The sequence below is a fragment of the Anolis carolinensis genome, chromosome 4, assembly GCF_035594765.1.
Source record: "Anolis carolinensis isolate JA03-04 chromosome 4, rAnoCar3.1.pri, whole genome shotgun sequence".
Lineage (NCBI taxonomy): Eukaryota > Metazoa > Chordata > Lepidosauria > Squamata > Dactyloidae > Anolis > Anolis carolinensis.
The window spans coordinates 244,345,393-244,372,694 of NC_085844.1; the positions used below are offsets into that span (position 1 = coordinate 244,345,393).

General features: G+C 39.1%; 1 protein-coding gene across 1 annotated transcript; it reads right to left on the reverse strand.

The window, feature by feature from the left end:
- Window positions 1-205: 205 nt before the first annotated feature.
- On the reverse strand, window positions 206-24,307 carry pcmtd2 (protein-L-isoaspartate (D-aspartate) O-methyltransferase domain containing 2). Its single transcript, XM_003220712.3, has 6 exons — window positions 24,178-24,307; window positions 10,386-10,735; window positions 7,423-7,525; window positions 5,542-5,713; window positions 4,306-4,429; window positions 206-3,655 (listed from the first exon to the last, which is right to left on the reverse strand). The coding sequence occupies exons 2-6, from the start codon at window positions 10,690-10,692 to the stop codon at window positions 3,276-3,278; spliced, it is 1,086 nt and encodes a 361-aa protein (XP_003220760.1). The 5' UTR covers window positions 10,693-10,735; window positions 24,178-24,307; the 3' UTR covers window positions 206-3,275.
- Window positions 24,308-27,302: the final 2,995 nt, after the last annotated feature.

Here is a 27,302-nt window from a genome sequence, read left to right on the forward strand (position 1 = left end):
TGAAACCCAGAATCGCACTGAATGTTAGGGCCACAGCATTTTCTTCTCTCCTACCCATTTCAGGTCAGTTCTTATTAATAGAAGCGCTGCCACTATCAGCTGTCTGGATTACTAAATCTAACACAATGATAATCACAGCATTAAGAAAACATTTCCTCTACAAAATGCAAAAGCAATATTGACACACACTAAAAACGAGACCATATTTATTGACACAGACCTTTATTTGATAAAATTTGCATTTTAAAATCACTTGCTCCCAACAATTCTCCATGCCTCAGAAAGTACGTTTTCTTCTTCCCGATCTTCATTTCTACAGCTATTTACACCTTGAGCTACAACACAAAAGCATGACCTATGTAGGAAAATGTCTTTCTGCCTGTGTACACCTCGACAAGCTATGAAATAACAACATGAAGCTGAAATGCAAATATATGAAGTTTCTAACAGTAGACAATTGGCTGTTGGGGAGAAATAAAATGTTAGCATCTTTTACCGAAAATGATGTTGGCAGCTACAAGTTAGGTTTACTAAGAACATCAACTGATTGGATTAAAGAGTGTGTAAATGCTGGTGTGTAGGAATACCACACTGACAAATCTCCTTCTGTTACAATGCTACAACCTACATTATTTCACAATTATGCTGCATTTGAACTCTCACACACATTTGCTACCTTTGTGTGTTTTGGTAATATGACAATGGGAAAGCTCATAATTGCTTGAAATGTAAATTTCAACCAAAACAAGGGGAAAGCTCTGTGAGATGCTGTTTTTGGAAAAAAGAAGAGTTCTGCAAAAACCATTTCGAGTATCTTTTTCATAATACCTTTGGGGAGCCAAGTTAACCATAAATACACAATGGGTCAACTTTCTGGCTCAGGATGTTTACATGTGATGTGTCTTCAAGTCCCTGTTGACTTATAACATGTATATGTTTTCTTAGACAACTCAGAAATTGTTTGGCCAGTTCCTTCCTCTGAAATATACCTTACATAACCTGGTATTCAATGGTGGCCTCTCATCCAAGTAGTAACTAGAACTGATCCTGTTTAGGTTCCAAGCTTAGGTGGATGGGTAGCATTACATAGGCTTAGACAACCAAACTGCATCATTTAATAGAATTAATAAAGACAGCTGTATGTGTCACTTTCAGCATTTACTTCACTGAATAGTATGTTTTTAACAGGGTCATGTTCTACAAATTACTTTCTGTTGCCTTAAAAGTGGGGGCAGGAATCATGCAAGCCCTCCAAACATTGGACTGAAATTTACAGTAGTCCCCACACTGGCTATGCTGATTAAGGTTGCTGAGAATTGCAATTCAACAATATCTGGACCTGCTTGATTCTCTGTCTGAAATGGGACATCAAACATGCAACAACTGGGCTGCGTAAGGACCACAAAAGTGAATTATATCAAACTTCTGGTAGACTGTAGTACATCACTGCTGTAATTAATCACAGCTTAGGCTCACCATTTTCACACTACTGAGATGGATTTGAAAGACTCTTGAAATATGATCTAATCCTACATAGAACAATCCTACCTTGTCTCTGAAACTTAAGGAAGACCACTGCAAACCAACATGCATTTCAAGTTTGAATCAAAACAGGCAACTCTAAAGGAATCTGAAAATGGTCTGGAATTTTTTTTAACCTTTTAGGGAATATTTGGTATTTTTCCGCTGGGAAGAAAACCCCAGAATTTCCACAAAATGCACCCCTGCCCCAAATTCCCAAGTTACAGCAAAAATAAAACAAAAACCCTAACAACTTTAGGCAAAGGATTCAATTTGATATCCCGTAGATCAGTGAAACAGGCCGCACTAACATATATCTGTGTCATTAAAGGGAAGTCAACAATAAGAAGAGTTGGGGGCAAGGGTCTTTGCTTGAGTTATAAAGCCCAATTAGAGAAGTTTCTTGCCCTTTTCATGCAGCAGAAGTTTCTACTTGCCGAAGGACAAGACAATGCACCCAGCTTTTTTTTTTTTTACATTTATGAACTGGATGTACCCTATATATACTCATGTGTAAAGCTAGAAACTTTAGTCGAAATTATCTCCAAAAGCCTGGGCTGACTTATCCACAGGTAATTGAAAGCACCGTGGCTTAATTCTTATCAAAAAAGAACCATCCCCTTCTCTGAGAAGAATGGCAAAAGGTAAAAGCTTAGTCCACCCTGGAATAACCTAAAAGATGCACTGACTCCTCTACTCTATCACTGCAAATCCTCTGGCCTTTTCAAATGCCTTGGTAGGAAAATGGTTCTGGCTAGCCCCTAAAGTGATGCTGGAGCTTCCCCTTCTACATGGAATAATCCTTCCTTGATTTATCCACAGGTCCTATGACAATCCATAATTTTGACCCCAAACCTGCCCTTGCCTTATATATGAGATCGGTGGACTTGTACATGAGTATATAATAATAATAATAAAACAGAACTACATAGCAAAAGAATCATATGCTCCTGCCTGTAATTGAAACTGACTATTTACTCACTCTGTATACTTTGTCTGGCAGCCAAAAGTATACAGGATTGTTTCGTGGCTTTTAAAAATAGATGCCTGCATTTCCTTCTCCTACTATTCTTTTCTTTACCATTTCACATTCTTGGAGGAAATGTTACCAACTCCAAAACAGGAAAACTTTCTGCAGTGCAACACCCTGCATTTTGGTTTCTTTCTGCTGGAAACTCCCCAACTCGGATCAAAGAGTGTTTTTGGGAGACCCCCCTGATTCTCTGGAGAAAACAGTATCCTTCTTTTTAAAGAAGAACCTTTTTTTTATAAAACAAAAAAGAAAGAACTTTAACTGGGCATTCAACACAAAAAGTGATCCTATGCCCGTTTGTTGATTCTGTGCTTTTCTGTGGGATTCTACTTACCTTGCTGCTTTTCACTTTTGGGGAAAGTGTCACTTGGCAAAAAGAAAAGGGGAAGGGAATCCACAGATACCTCCGCAAAGCAATTTTTTCTATTTGTACTGACTGAAGCCCTCATTTTCATAAGGTTTTCCTGTCAGCCTGTCCCAACCCCATCCCTCCCCACCAAGGAAGTTCTGCTGCAGGGCAAAACTGGAGCACACAAACCAAGGGAAGGAATCTGAAAGAATGCTATCACGTTTTAAGTACACGGGCAACCACCTTCCCGGACGAGCTCACCACTACCACCACGACGCGTGGCCACATCAACAGGCAAGCAATTGGCATACAGCGGTCAAGCCCTACTGGGTGTTTTTTTTATTGTCCTGCCTACCTCTCTTGCTTTAGGCCTTATTTTTCTCTGTAATACAGCAGGTAATATTTCAGAGGGTCGGGCAGAGGCAGACTTAAGATCTTCTCCCTCAGCAAGTTGACAGGAGGCTCAGGTTTTAGTTCAGGGATGGCTTTCTCCACCTCTTCCCTGCCCTCCTCCTCCAACTCCTCACAATTATTATCGTCAGAGGGGTTTGAGATCCGGCTGGCAAAGACCTCCTTGTCCAAGAAGACGATTGTTTCCATGCGCCGGCGCCGGACGCGACGCCTCTTAAACCGGGGAGGATTCCGTAGGCCGTTCCCATTTCGGCCTGCCATTTCCTGGTGCAGCAGCTTTTTGATGGTGCTGCGGATGGCAATGCGGGCCAGGTCTTGCAAGCTGCGAACCATCACCGGGGCTGAAAAGGTGAAATCAGACATTAGAGCAAGAGTACAGTTGACAAAGGCAGGGAAAAACACATGCTTACTGACCTCTTAATAAATGGATGACAGCTACTCTAAGGACTTTGTCTACACTGGCCTTTAATCCAAAGTGAACCAGAAGTCACTCTTGAATATCTAAACAACATCTGGTAATGTTTAGTCCTGATTGCAGGGCTCTGTTAAACTGGTTTAACTCTATGTTATGTGAAGTTTGTGAACGCTCCGCATTGCAGGATGGACATGGAGTGTGCGGCTGCATCCGGAGCAGTCCAGAGTATTGTTATTCTGTAAGGACCTGGATTTTGTGATATGTGTACATAAGCCCTTGGAGAGAACAATATCTTGTCAGGGTGTCTGACAGGAAAAAGGAGGCCTGCACTTCAGGCAAGTGCAAAGAGTTAATTTCTAAGCTACCTTCCATTTCAAGGCAGCAACATCCACTGTGTAATCAAGGCTTTGTGGCAGACACAACTGAGGTGCTGTCACTGCAGGCAAACTAGCCCTGCAGATGAGAGTAAAAAATGTCTGGGTATGAGGAATGCCTTATTATGGTTCCCATGGATCGTCTCAATGATTACAACAATGAAGTAAACAGAGCAGAGATCTACAGAAGTGGCAAACTTACGCAAGTGAACAAGTTTTGTCTTTCCTGAATCCGCATGGTTGGGCTGAATTAGAGGAGCAAATGAAACAGCCAAGATCTTCTTCGTCTCCCAGGCTGATGGGCCAGTTCGAGTTATCTTAGTCAACTGTGTTCAAGGAACAAAAACAGAACATAAAGTGTTGCATGCCACGGAGGACAGCAGGAATAAGATGATCTACTTTTAGCTTTAATAGGTCAGCCCCTTCCTTTTCTACCACACTTTGGAAATGCAATGGTAACATTAACCTGAGCTCTAACTAAATCTGGAAACAAAAGATCTATTGGTGGGTAGGGCTTGTTCTTGAATGTTGCTGCAAAGCAGCATAAAAGGGAGGGAACAAAGCCTGCAGGTCAGATGCAGTAAAAGGCCAACTCTGCAGAAAATGAAGAGTGCAGACAAAGCCTAAACAAAAAAAAATCAAGAAGGGGGTATCCAATATAGAAATAACCCAATTTTGTAATGACCTTGAGATGCTTGAGACATCTATAATAGGGATAATAAGGCAGGAAAAAAGTACACACTAGGGGAAAAACAGCCTAGTCTATTGTGGTACAAGATTGTATAACACAGAGAATATAATCTGAGCAAGCAAGAGGAGAGAAACCAACTAGCAGGGTATAGCTTATGAATGCTTATGTGCTATTTGAACTTGTTTATTCCAAAATACTTTTTCTGGTAAGAAGTCACACCTATCCACTAAAATAAAAGTTAAAAAATTAAGTACTGTCTGTCCATCCACACTGACCACTTATCAGTTTCAAAGTGGTATTGAAAAAAGTGGTTTTGCTGTGCGGACGATTACATAGGAAAACCTAGAACCAGTTTGGGGCTCAGAATTTTATTACACAAATCACAGAGCACCAACGCACATTAAGTGTTTTCTTTTGGTTTTGTAGGCATTTGTTCTCCAGAGCTACCTTCAAATTACATTACATGGTCAGAGCAGATGAGGCCTAAGACACCATTTTCCATTGAATTTAATTACCTTCCATTTCAGTATATGCAATAGACTATCTTCATTTACAAACCCATTTATACAGTGGATGAACACAGACGTTGCCAATGAAAGTTCTTACACAGGAGATCTGTTGGCCAAGATATCACAGCACTTTTCTTATTTTGTAGTCACAACTGTTTCAACTGTTTATGGAGTTGGCAGAGAACCACAAGAATCAAAGTAAATTTACAAGCAAAGGACCCCCATCCAACCAACTAACCTTCTCCTCCAAAGGCATGACAAGAATCCCACCAACTTTCAACAAATTCTTCATGTAATCTTCATGCTCCTTCTGGACCCCAGCCCCGCAATACACACGGTCATATTGAGAGCAGTCTGGGGAGATCTCTAAGCAGTTTCCCGTGACGAAGGAAGGCTCACAGAATTCAAACCTCAGGGAAAAGAAACAAGGCTGCTTCTGAATAAAACTTCTACATGGCACAAATGTTCAACAGGCTGAGCATTCCCCAAAACAAAAAGGTTATTAAAACACTACACTGTTATAGCGTTATTTCCCACTTTAACTGCCATGGCAACATCCTATGGAATCCTGTGATTTGGAGTTTAAGGAGGAGCATTTAGGATTCTTAAGAAAAAAGCACTTGGATCACACTAAACTACAGACTTCAAAATTTCACATAAGCATGCATCTGCACTATAGAATTAATGCAGTTTGACAAATTAACTGCTTGGAGAGTAGATACATGCACTGTTGCCACAGAAGTTTAAGTGAAATATAGTGGCGTGACACTGTAGTTTCCTTTTCCATTGCACAATTCCAGAGTTATGATTCCACCTTAATTGCTATGGCAACATTCTACAGAATTCTTGGATTTGTAGTTTCAGTGAGGGAATTTAGAGGCTGCGGTGGTGCAGCAGGTTAAACTACTAAGCTGCAGAACTTGCTGACTGGAAGGTCAGCAGTTTGAATCCGCGGGACGGGGCAAGCTCCTACTGTTAGCCTCAGCTTCTGCCAACCTAGCAGTTCAAAAACATGCAAATGTGAGTAGATCAATAGGTACCACTTCGGCAGGAAGGTAACGCCGCTCCATCCAATTATGCCGGCCACATGACCTAGGAGACATCTATGCAATGCCGGCTCTTTGGCTTAGAAATGGAGATGAGCACCCAGAGTCACACTCAACTAGATTTAAGGTTGAGGGGAAGCTTTTACTTTTAATTAGAATCATAGAGGTGGAAGATAACACAAGAGTAATCTAATGCACCTTCTGCCTCTTAGGAAGACACATCTGATGCACTCATTAAATATGCCTATCCAACCTCTATTTAATAAACTCCAAAAATGGAGAGTCCATGACCCTCTGAGGCAGTTCTTTCTGTTGACAAATAGTTCTTATAGTCAATAAGCTCTTTCAAAGGTTTAGACGGAATCTGTCTTTCTTTTATAATTTGATTCCATTGGTTGTGTTCTAGAACCTTTATCAGATGAGGTTGATAAAGTGCAATTATAGCAAACTAAAAGCACCTTTAGTTGGGGGTTATTTCACAATATTGTGTTCATCCTGTAAGTACATTGTGCTTGAATTAGGACTGGATTTTTTCACTGATGAGAAAACTGCATGGATGAATGCAATATCACTGTTGTTCTGCTACTGTCTCTTGTGAAATAGGAGGAGCAAAAAAACGTTAATCCCATTTTTCACATGGCATTCCTTTCATACATTTAAAGGTGGCTACCATGTCATCTTTCAGTTTTTTGTTCAAGTCAAACAGATCCAGTTCTCTAAGTTGTTCCTCATAAGGCTAGGTTTTCAGACTTGAATCATCTTGGCCACCCTTCTTTAGAAAAATTCCAGCTTGTCAATAATTCTCACTAACAAATTCAAGGGTCACCAAACTCCAAATCCCACAATTCCAAAATATGATCCAAGGACAATTCTGGCACTGTAATTGTGCAGAATGAAAGATTCCTAGTCAACAGCGTAACAGCTGAAGAAAATGTATTTGTCTTTCAACTTTCTAGCAGCTAACACCACACATGTAAAACATTTTATGCCACAATTAATAATGACCACCCAAAATGAGAAACCAGTCTTGGAAGTTTGCAGTAATGCAAATAAACCTTGTCTCCCGAGCTTACTTGTCAAAGCTGTCACTTGTTCTGATGAAGAAGTCCAGTTTCTGCTTTGCGTATTCTATAACATCCGAGTGAAGCTCCACACCATGATTAATGCCGAAAGGTCCTGGAGAGTCAAATATGCAAAGGTAATGTTTCAAAGGTAACTAGATAAAGAACGAGTGCAAAAGGTTCATCCCAGCTGGAGAGAGGATCTGAGAAAAGTCATTGCATTTGGTTGCTTCAATGCCCCCATTAAAATGGAGACACCAGGTGGTTCTTTCCAGAGAGATTTACCTAATTGCACAACCACACTAAATGTGAAATAGAACAGGAAGAGGGTGAGATCCATTCTAACAAGGACTCTGGGGAAGGTGTTCCACCTAAAAATAACAAGCAAGGAAGTGAGAAGATTCTACCTAGAGGGAAATTAGGACTCAAGTGTAAGACAGTGGGCCTAACAGATGGCTAATAAGTACAGATATGTGAAAATGCTTTCCCACCATGCTAACAGATGCTGCCAGTGGAGTGAAGATGGTACTCCTTATGATTAATGGATTCAGTGATGGGCATGGATGGCCCAGTCAAGCAAAAAGGTTTGCAAATCTATACACCCTGGGAACTGCTCCAGAAATGTCATGTGAATCCAAAAGTGCTGGCAGCATTGGCACTGTTTTAGATACCTCCGTGCTATTTAACAGTTGAATGCACGGCCACATTTCAATTATGCACAAACAGGAAAATGAATAAGAGCCAACGTACAATAGTGGTGACAATAGTCTTAGGTTGGGGAGACTCAGCTTGAAATTCCTGTTTATTAAAAATGCTTGAAAACCTTTAGTCAGTGTATCTTGATTTCTCTCTCACACACACACGAGTGCTATCATCATGATAGTGGGAGAAGCATCCATAGTCCTAGTGTCTTGGAGAAAGTGTAGGCTAAAATTGAAGTACAGTAGAGTCTCACTTATCCAACATAAACGGGCTGGCAGAACGTTGGATAAGCAAATATGTTGGATAATAAGGAAAGATTAAGGAAAAGCTTATTAAACATCAAATTAGGTTATGATTTTACAAATTAAGCACCAAAACATCATGTTATACAACAAATTTGACAGAAAAAGTAGTTCAATACACAGTAATGCTATGTAATAATTACTGTATTTACGAATTTAGCACCAAAATATCACGATGTATTGAAAACATTGACTACAAAAATGCGTTGGATAATCCAGAACGTTGGATAAGTGAGACTCTACTGTATATATGTAAAACCTTCTATTTAAGTAAAGGGCTGTAAGTCAAGAAGCTTTAAAAAAAGTCTATTGAAGGTTGTTTGGATTGTTGCAATATGCTCTATGTGGGCTTTCCTTTGAAAAATGCTTGGACACTTCAGTTGAGCTAAATAGGGCAGCAGCCAAATTGTTAACTGAGGATGAAAACAGGGAGCATACAACACCATTGGTTGCTGGGTTGTTTCTGATTTCTGATTCCATTCTTGTTGGGAGCGGGAAGAGTTCTGGCTTTGATCTAAAAGTATTTGTATGTAGCTTTTAAAACACATTTAGCGATTGGTGGGATGAAAGACAGGGCCTTCTCAGTGACTGCCCCTCGGCTATGGAACTCCTTCCCTGGTGAGATTAGATTGGTCCCCTCCCTCCTGTCCTTTAGAAAGATGATAAAGACCTGGCTGTGGGACCAAGCCTTTGAGGCAGTGAAAAGAGGCAATAATAAGAAACCTACTCTGCTGACCCGAACCAGGATGGTGTCCTGAACTGGTTTAAACAGCTGATTTTAAAGTAGATATAACTAATTTTAATATTTAATGTTTTAATGTTTAATGTTTGTGTGTATTTAAATTATTTTATGTCCCGGCATGGAATGCTTGCTGTATATATGTCGTGCTCCGCACTGAGTCCCCTTCTGAGTGAGAAGGGTGAAATATAAATATTTATACTTTTGTTCTGATTTTTGTATTGTTTTTAATATGTTGCCAGTTGACTTGAGTCCCATGATCAAGAGACAGGATATAGATGGATAAATTAATAATACTAGTAATTGAAGACTTAATTGCTGATTAAGAAACAATTAATCTTCCACATTCACTGGAGTTAGTGGCATAGGAGCCCCATGTAAGTGAAAACCCACAAATAAAAAACCCCCATTATTTCTGTTTTGCCTGCCAGCATGATTCCATGGTGAACTTCCATCAGAAATTGACCACAGAATCGTACTGGAGAACCAATACATTCCTAAAGAGGTTCTCTCAAAGAATATCTAGGTCTTCTGACGTGGCTCTATGGCCAATCTCTGGTGAAAATTGGCAATGGAGCTGCACTGGAGGAACTAGACATTTCCTGAGATAATGTTTTAATCGATTCATGAATAATCTAACTGGCAAAAGCAAACCCACAAATGTACCAATAATTTATTATATTACTTTTTCTGGTTTCTAGTTAATCGGTTTAAAGTGTGCTGTGAATTTTTCTTTAGGCTGAAAGGAATCATAATCATGATTACTATTCATTCTCTTCCCACTCCCAATAAGAATGGAATCAGAAAGCAGGTTGTGTTCCTGCTGGAGTATTTTTTGGTTTAAACTCTCAAATGAGTCTCAGCCTCTGAAACTACATAATGGTATTGTTATTACAGTTATGGAAAATTGATACTAGGAGAAGTTGTTTTGTTATTACAGTTATAGAAATCTGATGCTTGGAGAAGTTGTTTTCTCAAGCTTTGTCCCAGACACGTAAGCACCCACCATCCATAGAAAGTTGCATTTATTTCAAACCATATGGCTTTTCCATATACACATGCATATTCTTTGATTTGTAGGGTACTGATCACAGTATAGTGTCATGGCTGTGGTGTTTCATAAACTATGAGTAGCCCAGCATAGGCCCAATGTATTATCAACACAGGGAAGTGTATATTTTGCAACCTTTTGATATGCATAGCTAATTTAGCTGATAAGAAGGCTCCCTTACCCAAGATAAGCCCAACCATGGAACTCAGGTAGCCAGTGCCACTTCCCAGGTTCAAGAAAGAAAGCCCCGGCTGCAAATCCAGAGCTTCCATGACTTCCGAGTAGATGCAGGGAGCAGAGAGGTGAATGTTCCCATGCTTCCAAGCCAAGTCTTTGTAAGCGTTGTCCTTGAACTCTTCGAGGTAATAGTCTGCTCGATCCACAGCCCGGAAGGCCTGCTCTACCAGCTCTGTCCGGATGTATTGAGCCTCTTTCAGATTGTCAATTAACTCATCATTGTCCTCTCCGGCGCTCACGGCACCTCCCATGTTTCACACAGATTCTGAAATTAAGTCTGGATAGCTGGAGAAGCTGGGAAAGAGGAAGGAAAAAGAAATTAATCTATATTAAGAGTTCAGAAGACATTCGTTGAATGTATGGCACATTCTATATACAAGAAAAGATGGGGATGAAAATAATTCTCTATCTACAGAGATTGCCAGTCACATTTCATATGTATATTCATTAGGACAATGTAACAACCCTTGAAATAACACACCAATGATCCCTCCTGACAAACATGTTGTATTGCATTGTCAGCTGCTCTCTTCAGATGCTGCTATACATGGAAACACGGATTCCAGTTGAAAGTTATACATTGTATTTTCTGCCATACGCAAAAGCCTGTCCAACTTTGGCTAGCATTCAACGCAAAAAAGCAGCACTTGCTTTGAAACTTTGAAAATATCCCCTTGAACAGGAAGAAAGGAAAATCTGAGGCTCAACAGTCAATAGAGAACAAACCACCTGGTTTCTTGAGGTTCCTCATGTTGTAACTAATGGCTTGCCTTCAGATTACTTTTTGTCTATCACCATTCCCAACCTATTTGTTCTTCTTGTAAGTGCCAATGGGTATCAAAAAGGAGTCTTTTAAGAGACATATATTCTGAATTTGGAAATTAGGAATTTCTAAGCAAGACTTTACAGCCAAGAAAATAAATGATTCTATTTCTGCTAACTGAAGAGAAAAATCAATTCAAACTGGAGAAGAGGAAAAATGATTTTGTTTTCATCTGTATCTTTTGTGTTCTCTTCTGTACTATACCAGCAGAGTTTGATAGATGGAAAACTGTGATTCGAAGCCCCTTAACAAGTGAGATAGTCTCCCACATAAGTCTGCCTTGGCATTTCAGGAGACATTCTTTGAGATAATCAGCATCCAAAATGACTTGACAGACACGTAGGAAGATGCAAGACAGATAGCGATAGTGAAAAAAAATGTGCCAGACTTTGAAGATGTGTATGGATGCACAATTTACAGATATTTATAATTTTTAAATATTATATACAGGCAGCCCTCAAGTCAAAAACCTCTTACTTACAAACAAGTTACAGTTACAAACAGGGGCAAGAAAACAGGAAATGAGAGAAATCTACCTCTCGGAAAAACAACATTAAAATATATCACCATTAAATGCAGTTACAATGAATTAGGCACATAAAAACATATAAAACATCATAAAAACATAAACTCAATAACGATCAGTAACCAGAAGGGAAGGGAAATTCACTCTTGCGAGAGTTATCCTGGGGAAAAGGTGTCTCCACTGAAGCTTTATCTCCAATCCACAACAGCCATTTTTTCAAAATCCAATGGTCACAGGGATAGAAAGGGAGTGAACTCTTCTGAACAGGGCTACAGAGAGCAGAACAGGGGTGTTAACCCTTCCCTATGCTATCAAAGCTAAAGAATGTATATATTTGGCTGGAGTTACATTTTAAAAAGTACCTGTTTTGACAAACCAATTCAACTTAAGAACAAACCTATAGAACCTATCTTGTTCATAGCTTGGGGACTGACCATAGTTCTTAAGTAGTAAGCCAAAACTGACATATGTTTGAAGAAAAAAAAACTTCTCCCATAAGCCCACGGTGTGCTAAAAGAGATCCCTGAATTCCAGTTTTAAAAACAATTGAAAATTCCAGCATTTGATAAGAAAAACAATGGGAAGGTGAGGGTAAATGGAATTTAAGCCTGGCTCTGATATGAAATCTAACATATTGCTATGAAGTTAATATACAGGGAGAGATTATTGCAGTTTTTTGTCTTCAAGTTTTTGTGTGTGTCAGGAGCGACTTGAGAAACTGCAAGTCTCTTCTGATTTGAGAGAATTGGCCGTCTGCAAGGATGTTGCCCAGGGGACGGCCGGATGTTTTGATGTTTTTACCATGCTTGTTGGAGGCTTCTCTTATGTCCCCACATGGGGCTGGAGCTGATAGAGGGAGCTCATCTGCACTCTCCCCGGATGGGATTCGAACCTGGCAGCCTTCAGGTCAGCAACCCAACCTTCAAGTCACAAGGCTTTAACCCACTACGCCACCGGGGACTCCATGTCTTCAAGTCATTTCCAACTAAGGCAAACCTATCAGTGGGGTTTTTTTTGCCAGATTTATTCAGAAGGGGGTTGCCTTTGCCTTCCTCTGAAGCTGAGAGAGTGTGACATGCTCAAAGTCATCCCATGGGCTTCATGGCTGAGCAGAGGTTTGAACCCTTGTCTCCAGGTGTTTCTTCAGTAGTTCAACTCAGAAATCACTACACTGCGACCTCACTGAAACAACTGCTACACAAATATAACACACAACAGTCTTTAAACAAGACCGTTTCTTTTAGAAAAGTCAACTTCAGAGGTCAAGGATTTAGCAATGCCAAAAAGCTATCGGGCTCCTCTGCTAACATCACACATAGGAAGAACACAGAGTGATTAAAAAAATACAGCTTTGCTCTTCTGGCAAAAAGTGCAGAAACAGCAAATTCTGTGTTTGTGCCTGGTTTAGAATGTTCTGCTTCAGCTTCATTGTTGGATACATTCAGCACAAACAAGATCCCACCTTTCCACAGAAAAACCAGATGGTATTGCAAACTCTGAACAAGGGATACATAACTAGCATAAATCTTGAATCATTAGGTTGATACAGTATGTTAGAACTTAACTTGTGATCTTCCTGGCTGTGGTGGTTGATACTACAAAAACCAAATTTCGAACAAAGGCCTGCACTGAATTTTATGTGGCTTAACACGTATATGAAAAATTGCTTTCTTAATTTGCCTAACCTGAAATGAATTTGCACAGGCTTTTTAAATTTGCTTAACCTGAAACTGAATCTAAAAGGAAGAAATGTTTGAGTAACAAGGACAGATAAAAGACATGTAAGGGACTCTACTCCAAGGATAGTTGCCAAGTGCCCCATATCATCATTATCATCTTCCCCCTCTCCTGTTCCTTTCCTCCTTCTTCTCCAAAAATGGGCTAGTTGACAATTATTTCTTATGGCAACTTCATGAATTTCATAGGATTTTCTTAGGGAACGCATATCAGAGGTGGCTTTGTCAATTTCTTCCTCTGAAATAGCTTCTTGGATTTGTTGGTGGTTTCTAACCAATGCTAACCAGGTCTAATCTTACTTAGTTTCCAAGATCAGAAGGCATGTGGTGCCTTTAGGTATTTAGGCCTTGTAGCTAAAAGGAAAATTACCTAGAAAAAACTAGGTTGTTTTTAGGGTTACAGGAACATAAGGAAGAGGGCAACAAATGCACAGCTTGCAGCCTTCCTCTTTCTTTCAGGCGCGACAATCAATCAGTTTGAGCTTTCAGTTTCTGTCAAATAAACACATGGTTAAGGGGACAGTTTGGCCTATGAGTTCTCCTTCAGATCAATCATCTGATCACACTAGTAGTTGATAAATCGGGCCTAATAACAGATTCCTGTAGAGTAAAAAGGACATAAAATAACCCTTCTCTTGCCAGATTAGTCCTCAAGCCCAGCATCTCATGATGTCCAGCCAGATGTGACACTATGACACCCACATGGAGATAACTGGTACTGCATAGCCCATGAGCTCACAAACTTTGAAGATATTAAGAGTTGGCAAAGAATGCCACCCTTAAAACCTACTTTTTCCACAAAGTCTTGGGTTTCTGTATGTGCTAGAATGGATAGCACTTTGAAATCATTCTTGTCATGGTTACATCAATGGAATTTTGGTATCTGTAATTTAAGGAGGTACTCTGAATTCATTAAGTTACAAATCCCAGGATTTCATAGAAGGAATCTCTGGCAATAGAGATGGTTATCCACATTTCACAATAGTGTAGTTGTGCATCCTTTATCTAAAAATCTGAAATGCTCCAAAGTTGTCCATAGGTGTGTGGCTTTCTGGTGGCTCAATGTGCACAAATGTTGTTTCATGCACAATATTATTAAACATTAAAAATGCTGTGCATAACATTTCCCCTTCATGATATGAATGTATGGTGAAAATGAAATTTTGTGATTAGGCTTGGGCCCCATCTCCAAGAGATCTCATTATCAGTATATGAAAATATTCCAAAATCCAAAACACTTCTGCCTTCAAGCATTTCAGATAAGAGAAACTCAACCAGAACAACAGTCTGTTTAGTCTTAATCTCTAAAAGTTTAAAAACATTTTGCTCATGTTAATCTCTTATTTTTCTCTCTGCTTTACAACCTCCCTGTTGTCAGATGATGTTTTAAATTGTTATGTTTTGCTTAACTGAGGAGTGAATATGCAACATGAAGAATCAGTTTCCACACACAAAAAAGCTATGGGCACTTTGAGTTCCTATATCAGGAAAAAGGCAGGATGAAAGTAAAGTAAGTAAGTAAATAATAAATAAAAACAGACAAGCTAAGAGTCTTGAATGTGATTTAAAGCATGAAATCATGACCAGCAATCTTCTTTTCTCGGCCCTTTCATGGGGCTTAAGGCTTATTTTAAGCACACACGCTCAGGAACCCCACTGCTTCATTTTTAAGGGTTTGTTTCCTACTCTTTACAAGCTGCTGCCCAGAGTGCAAAGTCAGAGAGATTCTCCATGCAAGACAGCTGCCCTCTGACCTGGCTGCAGTCCAGTGACAGGACTATTAGCACGCCTTTACTACGTTCGCTGTTGTGCCACAACAAGAGATAATGGGTCGGCGGCCAATTCAGGGCACACTTACAACAAACAGAGCCTCCTGTCTCCAGCACATACAACACAACGGAGCTGTGTCTCACAATGACAATGAATAGCCTTACCACAGCACAAACCAGGACTCACTTTGAAGCCAAGAACTGCACAGGCACCCTTTCGAAATGCACTGACAACCACGCAAAGAAGTATGCTCTCCTTTTCTTCCTTTCTTTACCTCTGGCCTTAATAATTATAATCTTTGGCAACTTTCCATGCCCCATTTGGATCAACAGTAAAAAAATATTAACTGTATGGACTTGAGATCTCTAAACCTTTCCTTATTTCACCCTGGCACATGAGAATGAATAATTTCAAATGTTTTCTCTATGCTGGATGAGATCATTTGCGCTTTGGATTATACTGTTGTTTATTAATGCCTAGAACAAAGGCCATTTGCATACAAACATGTGAGTACAATACGAAAGTGCAACAATATAAAGCAATATAAAAGTACTGTATAAAACACACATGTCAAATGCAAGGCCCATAGGCTGAATCCAACCCGTCATATCATTTTATATGGCCGGCGAAGCTTTCAATACCAAGACAACATAGTTACATCTATACAGTCTTACAATTACCCATGGCCCTTTGAAGGCAACTATAAAGCTGGTGTGAACCTTGGTGAAAATGAGTTTAGCATTCCAGATATAAAACAATTTTCATACAGATCCTGCCTATTAAAATTCGATACAATGTAACACATTAAATACAAACAACTAAAATTCGATACAATGTAACACATTAAATACAAACAACTTATAGTAGAAGTTGATCACAGAGTTGTACTGGAGGACTTGGGACACATCTGCCCTGACTATTTAGCACAGTTTCAAACTGCTGTTGAAGAAAACGATTTTGCTGTGCAGAAGATGATATAGGAAATCCTGGGACCAGTTTGAGGCCTGGATGGTGATTACACAAACCACACAGCACTGATGTGCATTAAGGGCTTTCTTTTGCATGCTTTTACAGGCATTCGCTATCTAGCCACAGCAGTTTGAAACTAGCTTTTAAACTAGATTAAATATTCAGTGTAGATGTGGCTTTTGAAATTGCTAAAGAGAGCATATTTGTTAATCAAGTCTGTGAATAATACAATCCACAAAAGTTAAATTTGCAAATGTAAAAGGCTAGCTGTACTACTCAAAGTGATGGTCTATGAGTTAGTGCTGGTCCTTGAGCCACCTGCTGCTAATTTTGGGAGCATTTACAAGGCAGAAAAGAAAACTGACCTAAAGTGCATAAATACAACCCCTGACACATATTTGATAGCTTGAGAAGCACTCCACTACAACTTTGGAGAAGGAAAGAAGTGAAACAAGTCTTCTTATAACAGAAGATTATTGAACAAATGTTGGGTAAGAAAGGGGTCCCATATCTGCAGCATCAGATGATGTAATTTCAGTTTGTGTGTAGCATTAGATGATAAACGGGTGCACCTACAGTGCAGAATGAATGCAGTTTGAGACAACTTTAACTGCCATGGGACAATGCTATGGAATCTTAGGATTTGTAGTTTGGTGAGGCATGAGTATTCTTTGTTAAAGTAGGATAAAAACCTTGTAAAATTACAGCTCTCAGGATTCCATAGTATTGAGCCATGGCAGTTAAAAGGGAGTCACAGTGCATTAATTCTACAGTACCAGAGGCGGTTCAACCACCAGGCCAACTAGGCAGTTGCCTGTGGCGCCATCTTGTTGGGGGCGCCATCAAGGCAACTCCTGTCTCCTGCAGCCTGCCTCCGCAAAGTATTGAACTGCTTTTTCTCTTGATTTGTTGTAAAACATGATGTTTTAGTACTTAATTTGTAAAATCTTAATGTAATTTGATGTTTAATAGACTTTTCCTTAATCCCTCCTTATTATCAAACATTTTTGCTTATCCAACACTTTTATTTTTCAGCGATTGGTTTGGGGGGAGGGGGCGCCAAAATTCTGTTCGCCTACACTTGAAAAATACCTAGGGCCGGCTCTGTACAGTACAGATGAATCCCTCAAGACACAACTGTCAGCAAAAAATATCTCATTATTGCACACAGAAAGGATACATATTGGGTGACTGCACTACCACAAGGTTGGGAGAGAAAAGGTGAGGCTTTGCCCCCACTGCCCAGGAAATGGGACTGACAGTAGAAAATGTGGGTATTAGAAGAGCCCATGATCACAAGAGAGGGCTTACCAAGGGAAGGGGATTTTGCCTGATGCTTGGCATCTATTGGTGACTGGAGAGGAGAGACAGAAAGAGATGAAATGGAGATTCTCTTCAAGTAAACTTGGGGGATCTCACTATCCTGGGTGAAAGAAGCCAACACTACAAACTTCCACCTCTTAATCTGTGATGTGCCCATGTGCCTTCAAATCACACACTGACTTATGGTGACCCCATTAATTTTAAAGGGTTTTCTTAGCCAAATGATAATCAGAGGTACCTTTTCCAGCTCCTTCCTCTGAAATATAGCCTACAGGACTTGGGATTCACAGGTGGTCTCCCATTCAACACTAACCATGGCTGACTATGCTTAGCTTCCCAGATCAGACAGAATCCAGTCAGTGCCTTGAGAAAGCCTAATAAAAGCTATAGAGGGGAAACTGATAACTGATCTCATGCTCACAAGGTTTGAGAAAGAGACTGGGAAAGCATTGAGGATTATTGGAAGTTGGGAATTCCTAATATATATATGAAAAGAAGTGAGGTTTTATACTCAACATGAAGAAGTTGGGATAGAAGGAGAGAAATTATGGGGCACTGTTATTGTTCTATTTATTTCTATCCCATCTTCTTCTCCGTTGCAACAAATTAAAATATATTGGGAAATATTCAGAAGATATAGAAGTTAAAATGAGATTAAGCCATTAAAACATTAAAACAAGATTAAAACATACATAATTAAATGCGTCCTTGCACACACGCACATACACATTGACTTTATTATTAAAAAAGGGGTGGAATGAGCTTGCCAAGTGGAGCTGAATAGGGAAGTGTTTGGCTTTATGCAAATAATCCTGGAAAATGACGTGGTTGAGGAAGAGAAAAGAAGAAAAAAATACAGGCATTTTATTCATAAGCAGAGGGGAAAGAGAAGCTGGCTCATTCCTATTGTATTCATGAAGACAACTGAAGCTGAAAAAATAGTAAAAATACATTATTAGGATTAGTCTGGAGTGGCAAAATAATGTATGGATTCTAATGTCACTGAGATCTGATACAAAGAAGGGGCTGAATAAGCTTGGAGAAGAAGTGAGATAGGAATGTGGGTGATGCGAGAATGAGATTTTATGACCATTATACATGCAGGATTGGATTGTGAAAAATTTAGTTTGTTGTGGAAACAAGGATTGATGAGAAAGCTTCAGCTGAAACCCATTTTCTCCATGATAAAGCTTTTAGGAAGAAATCCTTCCAAGGGGCAGATTTCTCTAACTTCCTGTTGTCTCTTAACTATAGAATAATAGAGTTGGAAGAGACCTCGTGGGACATCCAGTCCAACCCCCTGCCAAGAAGCACGAAAATCACATTCAAAGCATCCCCAACAGATGGCCATCCAGCCTCTGTTTAAAAGCCTCCACCACAGTCTAGGGCAGAGAGTTCCACAGCTGAACAGCTCTCACAGTTAGGAAGTTCTTCCTAATGTTCAGGTAGAATCTTCTTTCCTTCAGTTTGAAGCCGTTATTCTGTGTCCTAGTCTCCCAGGCAGAAGAAAACAAGCCTGTTCCCTCCTCCCTATGACTTCCCCTCGCATATTTATATATGGCTATCATGTTTCCTCTCAGCCTTCTCTTCTGCAGGCTAAACATGCCCAGTCTTTAAGCCGCTCCTCATAGGGTTTGTTCTCCAGACCATTGATCCTTTTAGTTGCCCTCCTTTGGACACATTCCAGTTTGTCAACATCTCCCTTCAATTGTGGTGCTCAGAATTGGACACAGTGTGATTCCAAGTGTGGTCTGACCAAGGCAGAATAGAGGGGTAGCATGGCATTTCTGGATCTAGACACTAACTCCTATTTATGCAGGCCAAAATCCCATTGACTTTTTTTAGCTGCCTCATGACATTGATGGCTCATGTTCACCTTCCTGTCCACAAGGACTCCAAGATCTTTTTCACACGTACTACTATCGAGCCAGGCGTCCCCCATTCTGTATCTTTGCATTTCATTTTTTATGCGCTGTTTCTAACTCAGATGTTTGTAACTCGGGGACTGCCTGTACTGGGAGAAAAGGAATGAAGAAAAGCATTGCAAAGAAGATTTGAAGTCCTATAAGCAGGGGAAGATTTACTTATCACATTTCTACCTCTTACAGTGAAAACAGTTAAACATGAAACAATTCAGCAAAACAAAGAAAAGCTTCTAAAAGAAAATAACATATGGGTGATAGTGAAAATAAGACTAATATCCCCTCTCCACTCTTTAGTTCATCTTCAATAACTAAAGAAGATGGAAGTGTAAATGTTTTGATCATTTTATATTTTTTTATTTTGGTAACCACTTCAATGACTATATACAGATATCAATGCATAAATATTAGAAACATAGACTAAATACCTGTCTAATCTTGGAAATTAAGCAGAGGGAGGCCTGGCTACTACTTAGATGGGATATCAACAAGGAATGCCAAGTGCTGTATTTCAGAGGCAAAATCACCAGTGATTATTCATTTTTTATTTTAAAAAATCCCTATGATATTTATGGAGTAGCCATAGGTTGACAAGCAATTGAAGGCATACACACACAGAGAGATAAACATACACACACCTGCTCTAGTTAAACAGAAAGATATGAACTCTCTCACACACAACTAATTAAACATACCGATATGAACACACACATACACATTCTCTGTATTTAAATACACAGATAAGAACACACAAACTCAATTTAAACACAAATATGGAAACACCCATTACTTAAAACATTGATATGAAAACTCAGACATACACAAACCACAGATATCAATGCACTTGCATACACTTAAACACTGATAGGAAAACATACACCCACTCTCTACCTAAACACACAGATACAACACACACTTAATTTAAACATACACACTCAAATACACTGATAAGAACACACAAAAACTACTCTAACACAGAGTCAAACACACAGATATCAATACACTCACACACAAACACCTCTATTTGCCAGTTATCAATCAGTCTGGTTGCCACAGTCTTGGTTTTATCGATGTTTAACTGCAACCCAGCTTTTGCACTTTCTTCTTTCATCTTGGTTATAAGGCTCCTCAGCTCCTCACTTTCAGCCATCTAAGTGGTATCATCTGCGTATCTAAGGTTGTTAATGTTTCTCCCACTAATTTTAACTCCAGCCTTGGTGTTAAATATAAATAAATATAATAATAACAATAATATGAAGACACAAGCTCTACTTTGTTTTATCTATTTGTCTTCTACTGTATTTTAATACTCCTGCATTTGATTCTATTTTTATGAACTAGGTTTTAATTTAAACACTGTATGATAATTGTGAGATATAATAATAATAATAATAATAATAATAATAATAATACAACGGCATTATTATATGGCTCCGAGATCATATAATCCAGATTATCACATCAGAAAATCCACTTTATTTATTTATATGGAGACTCAAAGCGGCTCACAATTACAAATATTACAATACACCATTCTGCCCACCATTCTAGTGAAGGCTTTCATACAGGGACTATTTTCTCATAGATTTTATGTATTTCCTTACACCTTTTATCTTCCCACTGGTGTGGAATTTGCATGACCCTGCCCACTGCCTCTTCCATAACCCCTTCCTATTCTTTTCTATGGCACACAGCAAACAGAGGAATTGATCAGCGACTGAACATACTAGAGAGGTTTGGGGAGAATTCACCATGATTAATAAGAGTTGTAGGGACTGGGATGTATAGTTCACCTGCAATTAAAGAGCACTCTGAACCCCACCAATGATGGACCTGGAACTAACTTGGCATGCCCAATATGCCCAAATTTGAATTTGGGTTTTCAGGGGAATTGGCCTGGACATTTTGGAATTTTAGGTACTGGGATTTATAGTTCACCTGCAATCAATGAACACTCTGAACTCCACCAAAGATGGAATTGGACCAAACTTGGTACACAGAGCTCCCATAACCAGCAAAAGGTACTAGAGGTTTTTGGGGGAAATTCACTTTGATTTGGGAGAGTTGTAGTTCACCTACATCCAGAGAGCACTGTGAACCCAAACACCAATGGATCTGGACCAAACTTGGCACACATACTTGATATGCTCAAATTTGATTACTGGGTTTTTTTTTGGGGGGGGGGGGACTGACCTTCCTTTCTGGGAGTTGTAGTCCACCCACAACCAGGGAAACGGTGACTTCCACCGATGATGGACCTGGACCAAATTTGACACACAGAACCCACATGACTGACTCAACCTACTGGAAGGGTTTAAGGGGGCAGACTCACCATAGTGGGAGTTGCAGTTTACCCTCCAGCCAGAAAGCACACTGAACCCCACCAACGATGCATCCAGAGCAAGCTTGTCCATCATAGCAAGTTTTAAGTACTGATGGAGTTGCTCAGGGTTAACCTCGCACGATGTGAATTGTAGTTTACCCACAACCTTATGCATTTTGTACAATTAAAAATGACTTTTTCAAATAACCCGGGCAATGCCGGGTAGCCAAGCTACATAATGAATAAACACATATGTGAAAACGTATGTTCTATTGTATTCTACCTGTCTTCTATTGCTTATCTAAAGGTTTATTTATTTATATCCCACTTTATCTCTCTTTACGGAGGCCCAAAGCGGCTGACAATTAAAAATATTACAATACAACATAAAATTTACTAATATAAAATAAAGCAGTATTATCATCATATATTATTATATATTATCAGCAGAATTATATTTAATATGTTAGCATTATTATATTACAAATATTTTTATATATTATTATATTGCATTATTAGTGTACAGTGTTCCCTCCCTTTTTGCGGATTTGCTGTTTTGCAATTTTTCAATAAACTCTAAAAGGATATTATAAATCATTAAAAAATTCAATTTACAGCCTAAGGAAGGGAGGAAGGAGAAGCCGAAGGGAGAGAAAAGGAGAGAAAGCTCAAGCGGCAATGAGAGAAGGAGGCGATCTATCAACACACGACTTAAAATAGTGTATAACTACTAAAATAATGTATAAATATATAGTGTCCCTACTTCGTGGATTTCCACTTATTGCGGGTGGTACTGGAACCCCCACAATATGTGAGGGAACACTGTATATATTATAAGCACAGCACAATATTAGTATTACATATTATATTGTGCTCTACTATTATACAGCAATATAATTGGTCATATAAATATATAATATATAATATATTATATATTATCATATTGTACTGTATTAGTGGAGCCCCCGATGGCGCAGCAAATTAAACTGCTGAGCTGGTGAACTTGCTGACCAAAAGGTTGGCAGTTCGGATCCAGGGAGTGGGGTGAGTTCCCACTCTTAGCTCCAGCTTCTGCAACTTAGCAGTTCGAAAACAAGCAAATATGAGTAGATCAATAGGTACCGCTTCGGTGGGAAGGTAATGGCGCTCCATGCAGTCATGCCAGCCACATGACATTGGAGGTGTCTACAGAAAAAGCCGGCTCTTCAGCTTTGAAATGGAGATGAGCACCAACCCCCAGAGTCGGACACGACTAGGCTTAATGTCAGGGGAAAACCTTTACCTACCTTTAAAAGTGGTGCTTTTATTAATCTACTATTACAACCTCACTGTTTTTAAATTCTATGTTTTTAATAAGTGTGTTTTTATTCTTTTTGGTTAATGTGCAAATACTACAATTGGTGCATATTATTGTTTATTGATGTATTGTATATTGTTATTGTTTTGTATTTGATATTTCTGTGAGCCGCCCCGAGTCCCCTCCGGGGGAGATGTTGGCGGGATACAAATAAATTTTATTATTATTATTATTATTATTATTATTATTATTATTTACTGTATTATTATACCACAATAACTGTAACATTATAATAATATTATATTATAACAATACCTACCTCACAACCTCTGAGGATGCCTGCCATAGATGTGGAACACGGCCATACATCCCAGAAAACTCACAACAACCCTATTATATTATAATTATATTATCTGCATTGAACTGGATTATATGGGGCCCCGTTGACACTGAACTGGATTATATGGCAGTGTGGACTCAAGGTAAACCAGTTCAAAGCAGATACTGTGGATTATGTACCTTGGCATTCTGGGTTATATGGCTGTGTGAAAGGGCCTTGAGTCTACACTGCCATACAATCCAGTTCAAATAAGACAATCTGGATTTGATAGGCAGTGTAGAAGAGGCCTAAGGGCCCTTTCACACAGCCCTATATCCCTTAATATCAAGGCAGAAAACCCCACATTATCTGCTTTGAACTGGAATATATGGCAGTGTGGACTCAGATAACCCAGCTCAAAGCAGATATTGTGGGATGTCCTGCCTTGATGTTCTGGGTTATATAGATGTGTGGAAGGGCCCAAAGTGAGAACTGCCTATGCGCCCCCCCACGCCATTTTGGCCAAGAAGGTTGCTATGACACGGAATAGGTGGGGCCTAAAGGGGGCGGGGCCTGCTCTTTTGACAGACAGCCAGGGAAAGAACGGCTGTTCCTCATCCTCCCTCCCCTTCCCCCCGCTTTCTAATGGGAAGTCTATGTGTCCCTGTGTGTGCAAGGAGGGAGGGAAGCTCCTCCAAAAAGAACAGCCCCGACGGCGGGCTCTTTACCTGCTCTTCTCCACGCGTCGGGCTCCCCGTCAGTTGTAAACACAGTCGCCCCCCTCAGGGCAAGTGCCTACTGCGCCTGCGCGGCGCAGGGCGGAGAGTAAAGGGAAAAGAGGGGAGCGTACCATTCGGGCCAAAAGGGAAGGGGGAAAATGAATAATAGATATCGGCCAATCAGGGGAGGAGTGTACCATCTCTAGGAAAGGGGGGGAGCAAAAGGAAAGTTATTGTGTTTTGACCCCACTTTTGCTGGTGCCACGCCAAACTACAATTCCCAGGATTCCTAGGATTGAGCCAAAGCAGTTAAAGTGGCATAGTATCATGCTGCATTGATTCTACACAGTGCATGTGCATCCTTATTTATTATTATTGCTGCACTACCTTTTCTACCATACCATTTGGAATATAAAAATATAATTTGGAAGGTATATTAATGATTACATAATGGCATAATATTGACTCCAGAATTATATATATATATATACAGTAGAGTCTCACTTATCCAACGTTCTGGATTATCCAACGCATTTTTGTAGTCAATGTTTTCAATGCATTGTGATATTTTGGTGCTAAATTTGTAAATACAGTAATTACTACATAGCATTAATGTGTAATGAACTACCTTTTCTGTCAAATTTGTTGTATAATGTGATGTTTTGGTGCTTAATTTGTAAAATCATAACCTAATTTGATGTTTAATAGGCATTTTCTTAATCTCTCCTTATTATCCAACATATTCGCTTATCCAACGTTCTGCTGGCCCGTTTATGTTGGATATGTGAGACTCTACTGTATATATATATATATATATATATATATATATACCATATATATATTTACATATATACAGTAGAGTCTCACTTATCCAAGCTAAACGGGCTGGCAGAACATTGGATAAGTGAATATCTTGGATAATATGGAGGGATTAAAGAAAAGCCTATTAAATATCAAATTAGGTTATAATTTTACAAATTAAGCACCAAAATATGTTATAGAACAAATTTGACAGAAAAAGTAGTTCAATACGCAGTAATGTTATGTAGTAATTACTGTATTTACGAATTTAGCACCAAAATATCATGATATATTGAAAACATTGACTACAAAAATGCGTTGGATAATTCAGAACCTTGGATAAGCAAGTCTTGGATAAGGGAAACTCTACTGTATTTAGAAGAAACATAATTCTAACATTCCACTTCAGTATTGTTTGCGGTATAGAACATGAAGGTGTTGGTTAAAATGGTAAAAAATAATAATTAAAAAAGGGAAATTTTGAGTATCTGGGATTATCTGGGATTCCTAAATATTCCAAAATCCAAAAACATTGACAGGGCCAGCAAACACCTCCCAACAAAGGATCCAATCAGGCAGGAAGCAGCCAGGTTTTGAAGCTGCAAGGCTATTCTATTCTAATCAAGATGGCCAATTGCAACATTCACACTTGCAAAAAACAGACAAGAGTTCTTTCTCCTAGTCTGGATTTTCCACAGATATATAAACCGCACTTTCCTCGTTTCCAACAGATCTCACAACCTCTGGGGATGCCTGCCTTAGATGTGGACAAAATGTCAGGAAATAATGCTTTTGGAACATGCCCATACGGCCCAGAAAACTCACAGCAACCCAATGATTCCAGAAACAAACTTTGTTTCAAGCACATAATTATTTTTTTAGAAAAATATAAAATTACCTTCAGGCTATAAGGGACATATAAACATAAATTATTTTTATGTTTAGACTACCATGTCCAAGGTGTCTGTTTATGTATGTATATTCAAATACAGGCACACCAAAAACTGAAATAAAATAACATACTTTTGATTCCAAGCATTTTGGATCAGCTCTTGGCCTAGTCCCACCTTTGTGTTTTTAATTTGTTCATCATTGCCAATTTGTCAATTTTCGCTATTCAAAAAACGTCTGCAATCCAGTCTTCTATCGTCAGAAGGTGTGACGTCTTCCAATGTTGTGCATATAGCATCCATGCTGCAATTATCATGCAGTGTAGGACTTTTAAATCTGTATTTATCATTTTCATATATATGAAATCCATTGTTCTCCTTCTCTAATTTATAAAAAAAATTCTTCCATTGAAACTGATAATGAGGTTTTGAGACATAATTTATTTTTCTCCTTATTCCATATCCTTAGTATGACTCGTCTTATAACGTGATAATGAAAGTCTACATGTACTTTTGCTTTTTGATACCATACATAGACGAGACATCCAAAACATAGATCATGGTCTTCTAATTTTAACAATCTCTCATTTCCTCAGGTTATCCAATATTTCATCCAAACTAATGTACATTCTTCAAAATACAATCTTAGGTCTGGTCTTCTGCAAATGATTTTAATGCGTTTTAAAGTGATAATATTAGTGTCTGTTCTGGTTGTGTGACTTCAAGTCATTTCCACCTTATGTTGGCTCTAAGGGTTTTCTTTGGCAAAAATTGCCCTCTGCCATACTCTGAGGCTGAGAGAGTGTGACTTGCCCTATGCCACGATTTGAAATCTGGTATCCAGAATCATACTTCAACCAGTCAAGAAGCCACAATGTTTTGTTGTTTGAGCAGGAACACTACACTGTCTGGGCCACACAGTGTCACTATTGCACAGGCTTTCAGCTCAAAGCACTCATATATGAAATACCCTAGTTTTCTTGGAGTGATAGGTAGAAATAGTTCAGCCTTTCTCTGAGGGTGTACCTACCTACACTGTAAAATAAATGCAGCTTGATACCACTTTAATTGCCATGGCTCAAGGCTCCTTTCCAGCTCTATGATTTCATAATTGTATTGCAACAGCTATACAACAGACTCCCAGTTATCCAGAACTCAAGTAATTAGACCTCTCAAAACAACTGGCAAAATTGAAGAAACTATCTATCAACAACAACTCTTTATTGATTAGTCAGTTTTGACCATATCAAAACATGTAAAACATACAAAATGTACACCCTTACCCATACATACAGTAAAATCATGTAAAACAGTAAAACCATGTATAAACAAGGCATCCTGGCCTACTAGCCTACCAACCCACTCCTTGGTAGTTGTGCAAGTACAGAATAAAAAGATTAAAATTAAGATTAATTATTCTCTTAAGGTAAGGTTTAAGCGGGG